Source organism: Catharus ustulatus, chromosome 4 (genome assembly GCF_009819885.2).
Source record: "Catharus ustulatus isolate bCatUst1 chromosome 4, bCatUst1.pri.v2, whole genome shotgun sequence".
Lineage (NCBI taxonomy): Eukaryota > Metazoa > Chordata > Aves > Passeriformes > Turdidae > Catharus > Catharus ustulatus.
The window spans coordinates 75,326,271-75,341,291 of NC_046224.1; the positions used below are offsets into that span (position 1 = coordinate 75,326,271).

Genomic DNA, 15,021 nt, shown 5'->3' on the forward strand with positions numbered 1-15,021 from the left:
GGAGCTTTGTGGAAGTCAGTGGTTTTTCATTCAGCAGGTCACATCCCTACAGAGGTCACCAAGGACATTCTGGGAGGAGGGAGGCAAGGTTTTTGGAAACAAAGTGAAGAAAATCCCCTTCTCTGGACAGCTTTCAGGCTCTCTACACACAGATGACTAACACAAAAGGAATATAATTTTTCTCAGTGGGGGATTTTTTTTTTAATACTTTCGGAAACAGCAGGAAAGAGATGGATTTTTTTTTCAGTGCAGAGAGTGAACAGGGTGAAAAAGTGACTAAATGCTGCCCCCATAAAGGACAGACTAGGACAATAAGACAGAGGAACTTGAGTGGGTGCAGAATTGCCCAAGTGACAAGTCCCGTGGTTTTTCCATTTCATGCCTTCCTGAGGGAGGCCACGGGAGTTGCACAACATGTGTTGCCATCTGCCCTCCTCCCTGCTGACTGGTGCTGGTGTGACTCTGCTAACGGGGTGTTCTTTTCTCTCCTTGCTTCCCTGGGCACGTTCCTTGAATTAGGACACATTACTACGAGACCCTGGGACGGTATGTGTTCTCCATACCCCTCTAATGATGCCTGGGCATGAGACCCACTCTTTCACCCTCTTCAAACTCCAAATTCCCATTAATGCTGAATATGAGCTCTCCTTTTTGGTGGCAGTAGGGCTGAAATAGAGATACTGGTCACCATGGCAGCTGCAGAAAATACAACTCGGGCAAAGCAGTGATCCATGTTCTGGCTATTTTCTAGATTTGGTTTTTTTTAGAGATTCTAGCTGGGCTCACACATCTACTACACATTCTCTGATCACAGCATAGTGAAGTACACCCTGGCATGTTCATACAAAAATTCAGTATGGTTTTGGCTAAACACAGACAGTTGAACAGCAGGAGATGCCAGATACCGATTTTTTCGCCTCTGCACCTTAGTAGTTTTACTTGCCTCCCATTTCAGTGGAAGGTCACTGCAGCACTGACCTACAGGCTCTTTTACACAATGCATACCCACATTTCTCCCAATGATTTTGCTTTAACCAGATGACAAGATAAAGTTGCCTCTCCAGTCCCTAAAACATTAAAAAAAAAAAAAAGCCACCCTGCTCTCTTCTGCAAACGCTAGTAAGAAATTGAAATTTTTTCCAATACCTCCATGTCCATACCTCAAAGATTCAAGCTACCTCCAGATTTTACTTTACTTCTCAGAAAACACGAAGTCCAAACAAAGCAAAATATGAGTGCTGAAATGTGAAACAGAGGGACAGAGAGGAGGCAAGCAGGGAATTAAGGGCTGGGACACCTAAGGATTTGAACACATCCTACTGAATTCAGTAGAAGCACTCTGCAGTTAAAAAAAGGGATGAAAGGTGGAAAAGCCAGCAAGGATGAGAATGTGAGCAGGAGGCAGAGAGCAGAGCTGCTGCAGATTGAGGGATTTGGAAGGCAAAGGCCACACATCACAGAAATGAGAAAGTTGCTGTGAGTGTCCTGGAGGCCTCTCTGAAAATCCATAACCAAGTCTTTTGCAACAAGGGAAAAAAACTTATTCCTGAGAGCCCATCTCAGATTTTACTGTGAGTTCAGTGAGGTGTATCTTTGGACATGTGATTAGTGTGAACATTAATAGAGTACAGGTAGTCGCAAATGACAAAATACATTTACAGTGTTGTTCAGCATTGGTTTAAGAAACTCATCCTTTGAAAGAGGAAACAAAGGTTGTTGCCTTCTATCTGTGAACTCTGTAGCTCTGCTCAGTTACTGATTTTCCTATGATGGCTCTTCAGCATTATAATAAATGGAGACAGATGGAGCCTGTCATTCTTGTCTTTGTAACAGGTTGTCTTTACCATCTCCATATCTTGACTTGTCTTTTTTGCTCATTAGCTCCAGTTCCAGAGACAGCCAGCTGGCAATTGTTTGCCAAGAGGAAGTGTCTCAGGATGAGACTTATGATGAAAATTTGAATGAAGACATTGAGTACTGTAGTGAACCGAGTCTGCTCTCTACCGAAATGTGAGCTTTGCAGCTTTAGTCGAGGTGTTTGGGTGGTTCTTTAATTAAGGGGGAGTACTGGGAAGAGGTGGCATTTTTCTACAAACAGTTCATTTATGGGAGAAGGTCAGAAAATTTTAGACAACTCAAACATGAGAAAATAATTTCTTTAAAAGTGCACTTCAGCCCTAGAAGCAACATTGAAAAGGATACTTTTCACCTAGGATTTTTCTTCTCTGAATGAGACATCTGAATCTGCAGGGCTGCTCCCCAAATTCACCTCCTGATGTTCCCAGAGTTCAATTTTAGAGGGTTTTCTGTCTCATGGTCTCTTGGACAAGTAATAGTTTGAAGCTAGCTTGCTCTTGCATCCCTTTGCTAGCATGACCTTCCTGGCTTCCTTGCTGGAAGAGGGCTTATTCTGCTCAGTATCAGCTGCTTTTCTAAAACCCTCTGCTCTCCTTCCCAGGCTTGCATACCAAGATGATGAAAACAGACAACTCACTCTGCCAGAAAACACCAAAGGAGAGGACAGCCGGCACTCTCCGAAGAAGGGGTTTCTGTGCTCCTCAGCTCTAGGTAACTTCCCAGCAGTGCAGGGCTGTGTTTCCTCCACCTTACTGGAGTTCCCACATCTCCCAGGAGGAATCCCAGCCTGTGGGTACCGGTGTTGCTGTGAGATCAGGAATCCCAGGGCGTGCAGACAATCCTGATCAGGCACATGGCTCTGCTGGCCCCACATTTGGTCAGCAGATGAACCTGTGGCTGCTTGGAGAGTCCCTGAGATCTGTTTGATCAAGGCTTCCTGTGATTTAGGGCAGTTTATTTGAGAGCTGTGGACTCTCCAAACAATCACCAGGGAGTCACCAAATAGGTGAGCCTTGAGTCTACAGTGGTCTGCTGTGTGTGTATTCAGCAAGGAGAAATGAGAGATTGTCTCCTTTGTCTGCTGCCAGGAATGCACTGAATGTCAGATTAAGTTAATACAACATAAATTTTCCTTCTGCTCTAATTGTACCAGGAGATTTTCAAGTGCTTCACTGTGAGGGGAAACCCATGAATCACAAGGTGATTTTTATGAAAGTATCAAGAGAGTCTGTGACAAAAGGAGCTCTTTTAACTATAGCATTTTTCTTTTTCTGAGTATTGGTGTGTTGAAAAGGGGTACTGAAGGAAGAAACTACAAAGAATCGTGTATAAAATACATTTTTACAGAATAGCAATGACAGACTAGCTAGCGTCATGTTTAAAGTGAGGTGACTGTGTCTTCACTGAAATCCTTCAGGATGCTTGAGTGTTCTAACATTTACTTTGTTTCAAATCTTTAACTGTTAGGCAATGACAACTTCTACATCTGTCTGTAAGGCAGTCTGCCCTTGATACAGTGCTTCACTAAGTACATTCTAGTGAATATTTACATACTGATGTCATACTCATTTGACTAGCTGGGATTCTTCTCTAGAAACATGAAATACTTTTAATATGCATTGTAACATTCATTCTCTGGATTAGAACATATTTTCTCCAACTCTGAGAGGGCTTTTTCTCAACAATCAAATATTCTAGATATTTAATCCATATTATAACTAATCTAATATTAATATTATAATATCTAATATTAATCTAATATTATTGATAATTACTATTTCAGAATTCTAATTTTCTTTCTTTCGTTCTTTAGAGAAACAGAATCAAGACCACAAAAATATTTTAGTGTGCCACACATTGAATCTTTAATACTGGATTTATTTGCCATTTTTCAGAAGTAAAGCACTTGATCACAAACATACTTTTCAGTAGTTTTAAATTCCTTATTGGAGTATCTTTCCTCGTCTTTAGAGAAGTAAAGTTTAATTTTATAACAAGTAAACAATGTGACTGCTTCAGTAGTTCCCTCTAAAATATTTTTTTTTCTCTTCCCTTCTTTCCAAATTCCCAAAATTATTCATATCTGTCTAAGTCACCTTCCACTCATGTAAATTCCCCGCTGATTAATTCAGTTGCACTTGACCTTGCCATAGACACAGTCTCACAAAGTGTGGTATGTCAGGCAACTGAGGGACACAGATCACATGCCGAGTGCTTTCTGTAAAAACGTGCTTTGGAAAGGGCAGAGTGTTGAGGGGAAGTGGACAGAGCCCAAAACATGCATGTCTACTGTATGTCCAGTGGGACTGCACTAAAAGAAACTGAAAACAGATTTCCTGTAGTGTATGATGAGTGATGGACACACTGTGTGTGTTGCTGTTTCAGGTCGAAGAGCATCTTTTCACTTAGAGTGTTTGAAAAGACAGAAAAACCAGGGCGTGGATGTCTCACAAAGACAGTCCTGCTTTGCATCTGGTCCATCATCAGGTGAGTGGTAATAACCACCCAGAGCATCCCAACCCACTGTTTAAAAACCATTGGGATACATTCTCACCCATCCCAAAGGCCCAGGTTTAGCAATCAGGATTTTCATCATTCCCAGAAGGTAACAGGAGTATGGCCCTTGGAGTCAGCCACAGTTATCATTTTCTGATGCCCATGAAAGAATAAAATAAAATACTAGCAAAAAGACAAAAATAACTACCCAAATTGCATGCTGCAGTGCAATTACACTGGCTTTGATGGCAGTATGCACATGAATAAAGTGCGCACAGTCTACTTTAACATCAATCAAAGGTAACCAGCAAGTGTAATTCACCATTTTGAAACATAAACTGATTATCTGCAATCAATCAGTTTCTTAAGCCCTTTGTCACTGTGTTCAGCAGCCTAGCAAATGTATGCCTAAACACACACCTAGATGATTAGCCAGCTGTCAGGCTCCAAAGGAGAGCTGTGTCTGTTGGTTTGAGGCCACTTTTTGTCTCCATAAAGGAAACAGGTGCAGATGGCAATGCCAACCTTGTAGATGTGGCATCCTGCTCTCTGCAGTCCCCACAGGCAGGGCACAACGGCCTTGCCACTTCTTTAGGCTGCCACAAGGGCAGAAAATGCCACACAGCAGGAATGGAGGGGTGGGGAAGTCAGACGAGTGAGAGAGGTGTAGGCCTGAGGCTCTCTGGATTTTTTCACCTCCACTTCCAGAGAGTTATCCTTTAATTCTTGAGCTCCAGAAAGCAGCGGTCTACACAGCTTCTTTCAGCTTCCTGAGAAGCTTACATTTTTGAGAAAGCATTTTGTGTAAGCTTCTGCCAACAAGCTGAAAAATTGTTTCCGCTGTCCTGCCTGACAGATCCAGGTCTCTCCTTGAAGTCCTGGCAGCTTAAGGAATGTGCTGAGGCCATCATAGCCTGCAGGGCATGACTTAGAAGAAGTTTTAAGGGCTTTCTTCCTCGCTGAAATTTGATAGGAGTCTGACATCTAATTCCTGAAAAATCCTTGGTGAACTTGCAGATGACTAAGAATTAATTCTTTTTTTCAGTGTCAGTTTACTCGACACTGCAGTCATCAGCACAACATAATTATCAATTCCCAAGGATTTCAGTGGCAGATGGACTGAACTTCACTGAACATTAGATAGCTTTAAGTGAGCTGTCTAGTTTAAATTAGTCAGTTCAGTCCCACTGTGGCCAGTGGAGGGAAGGAGCACCACCAAAGGGCAAGTTTAAGTCTTGTGTAAGTCAAGTCTTTGAGGCAGCATTGTCAGGCAGGCATTGAAGAGAAGGGAGGCTTGCCAGTGCCTTTCTGCACAGTTAGCTTACACTAAACACAGAGCCTGAACACATCTCAATCCACGCGCTTTTGTAGTTTCTATGCATTATTTCATTGCTCAGCCATGAGCCCTGTAAGATAAGCTTATGACTCTTGACAATCTTGCTTATAGAACAAGGAAGCAGTCACCATCAGTGAGGCATCAGAGAGGCCTCTTGAGGAATTTGTTATAAGAGGAGGCCAAATGACTCAGAGGCTGTGTATAGATTACAGGAAGGACTGGATGGCTGAAAGTATAATCGTCAGATATTGATCCTCCCACCACACAGCAGATGCCTTAGAATCCAATGGTGGATTTCAAGTTATTGCTGACTGCACACACATCTAAAATTCACATCTGGTATCTGTTCAGGTTCCTTGGTAGACACTTAAAACAGCAACTGGCAATAAAAGCCTGTGCTGTGTCTGCTGTCAGTGGGGGGAAAATGAGTTGCTGTCTCCCCCACTGGAGAAGAGGTGGTGTTTCTGGCAGTGCTATGGGAATGGGACTGCATCCTTCCTGGAACTGCCATGGGAATGGGGCTGCCATCTCTCCCAGCAGTGCTGTGGCTCCCAGGCTATAGAACAGCGATTCTGAAAATTTCCAGTCAAGTGCTTGGCTCTAGCGCAGGCTACACCATTTAAAGGAAAGCTTCCAAAATGAGTTTGCAGCACATCGAAACGCTTCAAGGAGCTGGCAGCTGTTTTCACAAGCCTCCAAACTCTCCATGACTTTATGGTTTCTCCAGCACCTCCTTTGTTCCAAGCTGTCACTCACGTTGTCCCTCCTCTGCCCGCAGGCATTAGCAGTGGCCGGCCTGAGTCCCCTGCTCCAGCGAAGCCATTCCCCCACCACGTTTTCTCGGCTGTGTGCTACACCCCCGGCCACGCCCTGCAACCGCGGCTGGCCGCAACAAACCATCCCGACGCTGCGCCTGGACGGGGCGGAATCCTCGGAGAAGCTCAACAGCAGCCTGCCGTCCGTGCACTGCGGCTCCCGGTACCCCGAGAGCGGCGGCAGCCCCCGGAGAGCCCGGCCCGTGTCCCTGACCGTGCCCAGCCCCAGCGCGGGGAGCAGCCGGCAGCTCCACGGCAGCGCCAGCAGCCTGGTGGAAGCGGTAAGGAGAAACCGAGGGCAGGGTGGCACTTGGGGCACGGCTGGGAACGGGGCCCTGAAGGCAGGGCAGCAGCAGCAGGAGAGCCCTTCTCCCAGCACGGGGCTTGGAAGCGTGAATGGGAGAGGGAAACAGCAGCACAGAGGGGTGTGTTGGAGGTGCGGCAGGGTGGATGCTGCAGGGGTACTAACACGTGTCTTTGTGTTCTGGTTCCCCGCCTGCTCTCGAAGGTCTTGATTTCGGAAGGACTGATGCAGTTTGCTCAAGATCCAAAGTTCATTGAGGTCACAACCCAGGAGCTCGCAGACGCCTGCGACATGACGATAGAAGAGATGGAAAATGCAGCAGACAACATTCTCAATGGTAACAGCAAGCAGAGCCCCAATGGCAACCTCTTGCCTTTTGCTAACTGCAGGGACCCAGGGCAGGACAGTGCAGGAGAGGAAGAGGAAGAGGTGCAAAACCCGGATTGTAGGATAAGTCAGGAGGAGCTCAAGGACAGCAGGATTTATATCAGCAGCCTGTAGTTGCCAGGGCTGGAAGCGATGCTGGTTTTTTATTTGTTTCAATGTTCCTAATGGGTTTGTTTCAGAAGTGCCTCACTGTTCTCGTGACCTGGAGTAACCGGAACAGCGTTCTTCATTCATTTCTGTTGGGACGAGTCGCAGAGTTGGGTGGTGTAAGAAAGCTTTTCAGGAGCGGATATAACCCCAGCACGTGTCCGTGAAGGAAGAGTGAGGAGGAGGAGAAGAAGAGGAGGAGAGCCAGCTCCCTCTTTTTTCAGTCCCTGCACAAGGAACGACAGCTGCCTCCGGAGCACCAAGGGGAACCTCAGCTTCCTGTGGATGGCCCTAGCCAAAAGGACCCTGCACCAAACGGGTGTCTTTCAACCTTGCTTGTAAAAATCATTTTGCACATATTCTGTACGAGCCTCACCGTCTCCATAAAGCCAAGGCCCTTTGATTGGGAGGGAGAGGAAGACTTCTGCTGTGGATTCCCACACGGCCACGGGGAGGAGGAAGCAGGAGAAGCCCGCGGGCGCTCAAGGCGCGGCCCAGCCCTGCCGAGACTCCCGCAGTGGCCCTTGCCGGCCAATCACAGCTCGGACGGTCGCTCGCCAGCCAATCCGAGCTCAGGCGGTCTCCTGTCGGCCAGTCAGAGCTCAGCGCGCCAATTGTGCCAGCCAATGGGAGAGCAGGCATGGCGGCGAGGCTGAGAGGCCGCGGCCTGTGCAGAGTTCTTGTTTCGCAGTTTGGCATTTTCTTGAAAGCATGTTGCAGTTTTTATTTTGACTAATTTTTTTTTTTTTTTTTGAGGGAGAAGGGAGTGTTTACAGCGTTTTGTAATCACCTACCTTTTTTTGTTTTGGTTTATTTTCACCTTTGCAGATGTTAAATTGGTTTGATTATGTTGTATTATTTAAACTGGGGGGGCAGGGTTGGTTTCTCCATTGGAATTTGGTAGAAGTATAACGATAAATGAGTTTTACCAACCATTATGTACACCGAGAATTTGTAATTTTATTTACTAGCAACCGAAACCTTTTTTTGTTGTTGTTTTATAATTTAAAGATAGTCGGCAATGCACTTGATATAGTCTTGCACATTTGAGTGACTGATTTGGGTTCTTTTTAGTGCTAAGCGTACCTGCGAGTGTGGGAGCAATAGGAGCGAGTGCGTGTGCGTGCGTGCGTGTAAGAGCAGTTCTCCATGTCCTGGTTTGAGCTGCGGGAGATCTGTATCTGGGGCCATTCGAATGCAAAAACAAACCACTGTCTCTGCTTTCGAAAAGGGAATCAGTAACTTTGCATTTTCTGTTCCACAAGATATGCAAAAACAATGCAATAATATTGATTTTAAAATAAAATTGTAAGTTGTGTTGGCATTAAAACTGTATAGAAAAAGAAATTTACAGGGGTGAGGGGAAACAAAAACAAACAAACAAACCAGAAGACGTTACGCTTCGATATATTCCGTGTGATGTTTTATTGCATTGATAATGTTTCTGTTGAAGAAACCGTTATACTTGAATTCAGGTCAGTTTCAGTATTTTTCAAATATTTTTTTAAAATGAATTGCAATTGTGCCAAGCAAAGATAATGAATTGAATTAAGTTTGTTTAAAAAAAAAAAAAAGAAAAAGAATCACTCTTGTATATTTTGCTGCATGTCAAGTGAATCATTTCGTATTTGGAATGTGCCAAGCTTTACCTTTGAACTGTTAAGTGCTTTTTTACGTGTGGTTGGGGAACGGGTACTGTTTTTTTTTTTTTCCTTTTTTAATTTGTATGATGAACAAAGTGTACCTGGTGTAAGTAACTATTCTGCAATCCACTGACAGGTTGAACGTTACTGATTTTGCATATCTTGTGTTCATTTTCCTTCTTCCTCACTCCCTTTTAACATGCACGATGACTTTATCGGTAGAGAATCTTTCTTCCCAAGACTGGGACATTTTATTCTGGCTTTGTTTTCTTTCCTTTTGCTCAGTTCCTCTAAAGGTCTCGTCCTACTCAAGGGTGGCAAGACCCCCAAAGCCCATTTGGCAGATCCATCCTACACATTCAGCTGGCACCAGCAATTTAAGGAACAGGGGAGACAAAAGTCTGCCTTCAAAATTATTTTATAAAATAGCTGAACCTGATCAATTTGAGCAGGATCCTGAGATAAGAAATGCAAGAATCGGAATAGGTGGCAAAGTAAAGTTATCTGACCCTGGTCTGGGCTGAAAGCAGAGGGAGAGGGAGAGAGCTGTGAATCTTTATTAGGAGAATTGCTGCAGTGTGATCAAGATGCAGGTGCGAAAGGACTTTTTCGTGTTCCTGTGCATGGTCTCAGTCCTCTTCCAAGACTTGAGTGGATGGGTCAGGTACTAAGTCACAAAACATCTGGTAGCACAGCATGTCCCAGCCACAGTTCCTGACTACTAAGTGTGAAACTCTCTCACACTGACAGTTGACCCTAACCCTGAGAGCGGTTGAAAAAACAGGCACGTATTGTTAGATTTTATGCAACTGATCTTTGTCTAGACTACTGCTGTTTTTTCTCCCTCCTCAGGATGATTCACAAACTTGTAGATCAGTTCTGAGTCCTGAGGTATGATCTGACTCAGAGCTAAACTTTGATTTAAATCTCGAGCTCTGCAGATGTCTGAGGACACTCTTCACTGCATACATTGATTACATTATTTTTGTAACACTCTTGTTTTTCTTCTCAATTCTCTGGGGCATGAAGGAGAAACAGCAAAGGGTATTTTTGACTGTAGTTTTTGAACCGGCTGGTATCAGCTCAAGATACCATGGAAAAAACCAAATACTAGAGAAATATGAAGCCATTTGTACAAGCATCTGTCATAAATCATAATTCAAGGCCTCCCTAGAGAAAGTAACCAGCTGATGTGGGTCAGTCTCATCCTTTCATCCCTGGTGCCTGTATGGAGATGGGCACACACATGTGTCTCCCTGTGAGTTTGCTGCTGCTGGTGCTGATGTGCTTCAAAGGTATTTGAAAGGGAAAAATGCCCGTGCCTGGCTGCTCCTGAAAATGCCATGTAAGGGCTCCCTAACTCATTTTCTTTCACTGCAAAGTCCATGTAACCCTCCAAATGGAAGACACTCGTGAAAACACAGTGCTTACCTAAATTAGTGGTGACAAAGAGCACTTTGGATGCCTGACAGTCCATCTTTTAGGATTGTTCTTGATGGGAAGGAAAAATGACAGGAAGGATTGTGCCCCGGGCATTCTTAGTGAAAGCTGCTACTCCCTCGGGGGGCAGAGCCTGCAATGGCCATGGGAAACCCCACTTTACCCTGGAAGACCCAGTAGGTGCTGCAGAGTGGAAAATGTATGGCTAGCAGAGAATGCAAATTACTTCAGTTTGAGGGGCAGGAGTTAAATTTAGTAATTGCTGGTGCCAGCTGTCCAAACTTCTCTTTCTGGGGAGGGTGGCTTTTTCTTTCTTTTTCATTTGAGGTACTTCCAGTGTGCACATTGTGACAGGCCTGAGCAAAGAGCTGCTGCCTTCTGCAAGTGAGGCAGTCTAGGGGACAGTGGGAAGGAGGGGGCAGGGTCAGTTCCTGGAGTGTTTCCCTGTTCATGGGAGTGGATGGTGGGTACAATCACCGTGCTGTGGATGGAAGCTTTGAAGGAAGCGACGGCTGAGAAATGGCGTGGAAGGAAAGAATGGGGAAAACAATCTGCTGTTTGCCTCTGAGCTTCTCTGACTCACAAGAGGACACTGCAGACTAAAGACATTCCTTATAAAACAACAAACCTCCTCCCTGTATCACTCCTGCTCATTAGTCCAGACACTACTGGGCCAGCCACATCAGGTGCATTTCTTTTTTTCTTCCTTATTTCTGTGTGGCTGACATGATGGGAAAGCAAGTGGAACTCGGGATCCAGAGCTGGAGTTTCGTTGTCCACAGACCTTTTGTGCATCATCTGCCTCTTCAGCTGGACATGTGGACGATGATGGTGTAGATGCTGCTGCTACTGCAGGAGTCCCACCTGTTTTCTTGCCCTGCTCACCACACCCCGGCACGGAGGGACAGCCAGAGAGGCGCCATGTACAGAACCGCATCTATTTCTGCTTTGTTTTCTGACTCTCAACCCTGCCCCAGTGACTACAACAACAACAACAAAAAAAGGGCAAATGCATTTTTTACATTTCTTGATAATTTCCAAAGCAATGTATCATTGCTTTCTTTAGACTGACGCCAATATAACAGTTGTATGGGTCTCAGCCAGGCTCCTGTGTCTTTTCTGCCTGAGTTTCAGATTGCTGTACGAAATGTATGCGTGTTTGCACACAGACACAACCAGACGAGGCGGCAGTACCCCGAGCCCGTGGGGTTGGTCACCTGTGTCACAGATGGAGTTGGAGGCCTTCCTTCATACGTGTAGATGAGAAACCCCAACCCCACTGGTCCAGGCAGCTGAAGTGAAGCAGCCCTACTGGGACAGAACTGAGAATCCTGAGCTACATCCATGGCCCTGCTGTGACTGTCCCCACAGCAGGGACAGTGGCAGGGAGAGGAACACTGAATGGGGAATTTGGAGCACAACAATTCTGAAGTAGAATCCAGTCGGGGGGTTCTGGTAGCCGTGAGATTTTATCAGTTCCCATAATGAAAACCGTAATGCATACAAAGAAAACATTCCAGGCCATCAGAAGCCCCAGTTCCCTTCTCACTAACATGAGGCTGGAGGGCATTAGAGGCCAAGGAAGTTGTATTGATGCAAAGAATGTGAAAACAGAACTGGGCCCTGAAAAATTTAATTACATCTTTCCCCCATTTATTTTCTTCTTCAAAAAAGTCTAAGAAAGACAATTCTCAATAGCTACACAGGGTGTCTTTTTTTTCTTTTTTGAATATTGTGAAACTTTTAAAGTTTTATTCTGGATGAGCAAGCCAGGGATCCAGAAGGTTTCCAATGGGATCTAAGTCCATGGAGCTTTCATCTCTGTTCCTTCCTTGTTTCTGGAAAGTTGAAACCACTCTGACCTTGCTTCTACAGCTCCCTGAGGTTGGGTGGGTGAGAGCAGAAGCACAGCAGTGTTCTGTTCTGAAGACAGATTGGGATCCAATTGCTTTGAGAAAACTCAGTAGCATGACACTGGAGTGGAAAAAAAAAACCCTCTTCTGATAAAAATTTTAGCGTTCTAGTTAAATTCTCCATTCTTCTTCTTCCCCTTACAGGGAACTTAACACTTGAGCATAAACTCCAGGCCTTCTTTAGGGGCACAGGGCTCGACTCAGTTGCCTAAGCGTGGTGTCCACTGTCACTTGAGACACCACAGAGTATCCTCTGCCAGGTCTGACACAGATGGTGGGGAGAGGCATACTCTGGCCCAGGCAGGGCTGGTGTCACAGCCCCCAGCCCCAGAGGATGGCAGAGATCTCAGGTGGCAGGGGACAATTAGGCAACTTAATCAAGTCCTTTCTAAAGGGCTAATTGAGAGGAGCAGCACCAATGACTGACATAATGAGGGAATCTTCATTAGCTTTACCAAGGGCTTCGTTAGGCAGGATCAGGAGCCTGTGTCCACACTCCCATGCTGTTGTTTTTCTACCCCACATCAGGCACTCTGCCTCCACTCCTGTGGCCTGAAGCTGGCAGCGTTCTGCCCACTCCTTTCCTTAGGCCAGGATTAGTGGCTGCATCCAGGGGAGCAGGTCCAGGGGAGCAGGTCCAGGGGAGCAGGGACAGGCCCAGGCAAGAGCAGGTGTCACTCCACTCAACCACAGATTTTTCTGCCAGCGTTCCAACAGCCCCTTTCCAAAGCTTTTTCCTCTTCAACACAGAACCACAAACTCAGACACCATTTGGCATCGTCATTCAGGTGATTAAATATCTGTATTTTTCTGTTAGCTCTTTCCAATTAGGCTGAAATGCTTTCAGTATTTTAAGCATCCTAAGTCAGTCTGCTCCCATCTCAAGCACTTAGGTAGACTGGCAGCCAATATTATCTAAACATCATCAACTTTATGATTGCTCATAGAAATGATTGTTTCAAGCTTATTTAGTCTTAACAGTTTGAATGTGGGAAGATTTTTGGAGGAGGAGGAGTGAGATTGTAAATATCTCTGACAAACATTGCTGCATCACACACAAAAAAAGGGGAGATACAAAACTGCCTTAAAAATCAATTCCGAATGATGAATCTCCCTCCAAACAATTGCCGCTTGACAGAGCAAGGGATGAGTCACTTTGGGTGAATTCTGGCAAGAAGTGGTTGGAATTTAGTCTGGTTTCAGGAGCAAAAGTGTAATTTAGGAGCTGATCTCTCACTCAGTCTGAATTCACATCAGCACCAAGGACTGAGTACTGCAGGATCCAAAGGGTTTGAGCACTGGTGGGTGCTGTCTGTGCATTGTTTGGGTCTGGCCTGGCACGTACTGCGTACTGGTGTCTCCCAGTGACTTCAGGGAAGATGGGGTTCTTCAGCACCTCTTCAGTTCAGGCCCTGGAGCACCATTTCCTCCTCTGATCATCAGCTATAAATGTTGATAAATATAAGTGTTTTGCCTTCATTTGAATTGCCCAGAGCTGTAAAATGACCTCTCTTAAGTATAAATCAGTCCAGATATAAACCTCCTCTCCCACTCTTCCCTACACTCCCCGCCCACCTTCCCAGCCCTCCCTCGCATCTCCACCCGGCCCTTCCCTGTCTCAATTCTTTACCTCCTTCCACACTTTTATATCTAGTTTTCATGAACCCACAGAAATGCTTTTGTAAATACTGCTGTACAGTTTGTAACCGTCATGTAAGCCTGTCATCAGTGCCAGAGTCCGTCTTGCCCTCTCGCACGTTTTAAAATCAACAGAGGAAAGTCAGAGCGAATGGCCCGCCAGTGAGCTATAGGGTCATATCTGTGTGGGACAAATGTATATTCCTGTAAGATTGCATTTTTATCTAAGGAATGATGTTATTTTAAAATTGCTAATAAATTTCTAAACAATGTCCAGATTTGTTCAATATTGTAAATGGTATCAAAACTCCTTTGACATTGCTCCCTCCTACCAGCAGTGGCTGAAAATTAAGACAGCTTCCTGCAGCCCCTTATTTCCCATTGCCATTCAGGGGCTCTTGCCCCTTTTTAGGGGGCTGCAGAATGGTCTGGACAGCCACAGCCTGCCCTGCTAAACAGCAGCTTAGGCAAGCCAACCGCTCTCTGTACTGCTGTCACCACCGAAATTCTGCCGTGTCACGATGTCTAACATGTGACTCACATGCAACCACACACTTCACATTTTCTCTACTGGATTCCTTCTTACTAAGCATATGCAGCAGAAAATGAATGCCCTCAGCTTAAATACAGTGTAATTAGTATATACATAAGCCAATAAGCTAATGGGATGATAACAAGTAACATTCCACACATTTGCTTGTCGACTGAGCAAATTTATTCTACCATGGTTATCAGGAAATTACACCGCAATGCCAGTTGAGCACTGTGTTTGTGTCGCAGCATTATAAACCACAGTGGGCTCAGCCCAAGTACATCAGTCTAAGATTCAGTAAAATAATGCCCAAAGAAAAAAGAATGGGTTTTTTCCAATTACATATGTACATGTAAGTATTTTCCCCTGCCTTGCACACAATTGTGAACTGCAGGCTTTGCTGCTACTATTAAACAGTGGTGGCACAAAATGTTAAAACCCAGGAGGTGATGAAAACCTGTAGATGTCACCAGTGCAGGGCAGAAGGAATGGCAGAAGGATGACCAGCAGAAA

General features: G+C 45.1%; 1 protein-coding gene across 1 annotated transcript in view; it reads left to right on the forward strand.

The window, feature by feature from the left end:
- CACNA1C (calcium voltage-gated channel subunit alpha1 C) overlaps positions 1 to 8,280 on the forward strand; it is a 384,464-nt gene extending 376,184 nt beyond the window's left edge. The window contains 7 exon segments of the mRNA XM_033057464.2: positions 520 to 546; positions 1,882 to 2,010; positions 2,459 to 2,568; positions 4,243 to 4,318; positions 4,320 to 4,344; positions 6,468 to 6,785; positions 7,013 to 8,280. Of these exon segments, the coding sequence (XP_032913355.1) occupies positions 520 to 546; positions 1,882 to 2,010; positions 2,459 to 2,568; positions 4,243 to 4,318; positions 4,320 to 4,344; positions 6,468 to 6,785; positions 7,013 to 7,309 (982 nt within the window). The 3' untranslated portion in view covers positions 7,310 to 8,280.
- The last annotated feature ends 6,741 nt before the right edge of the window (positions 8,281 to 15,021 follow it).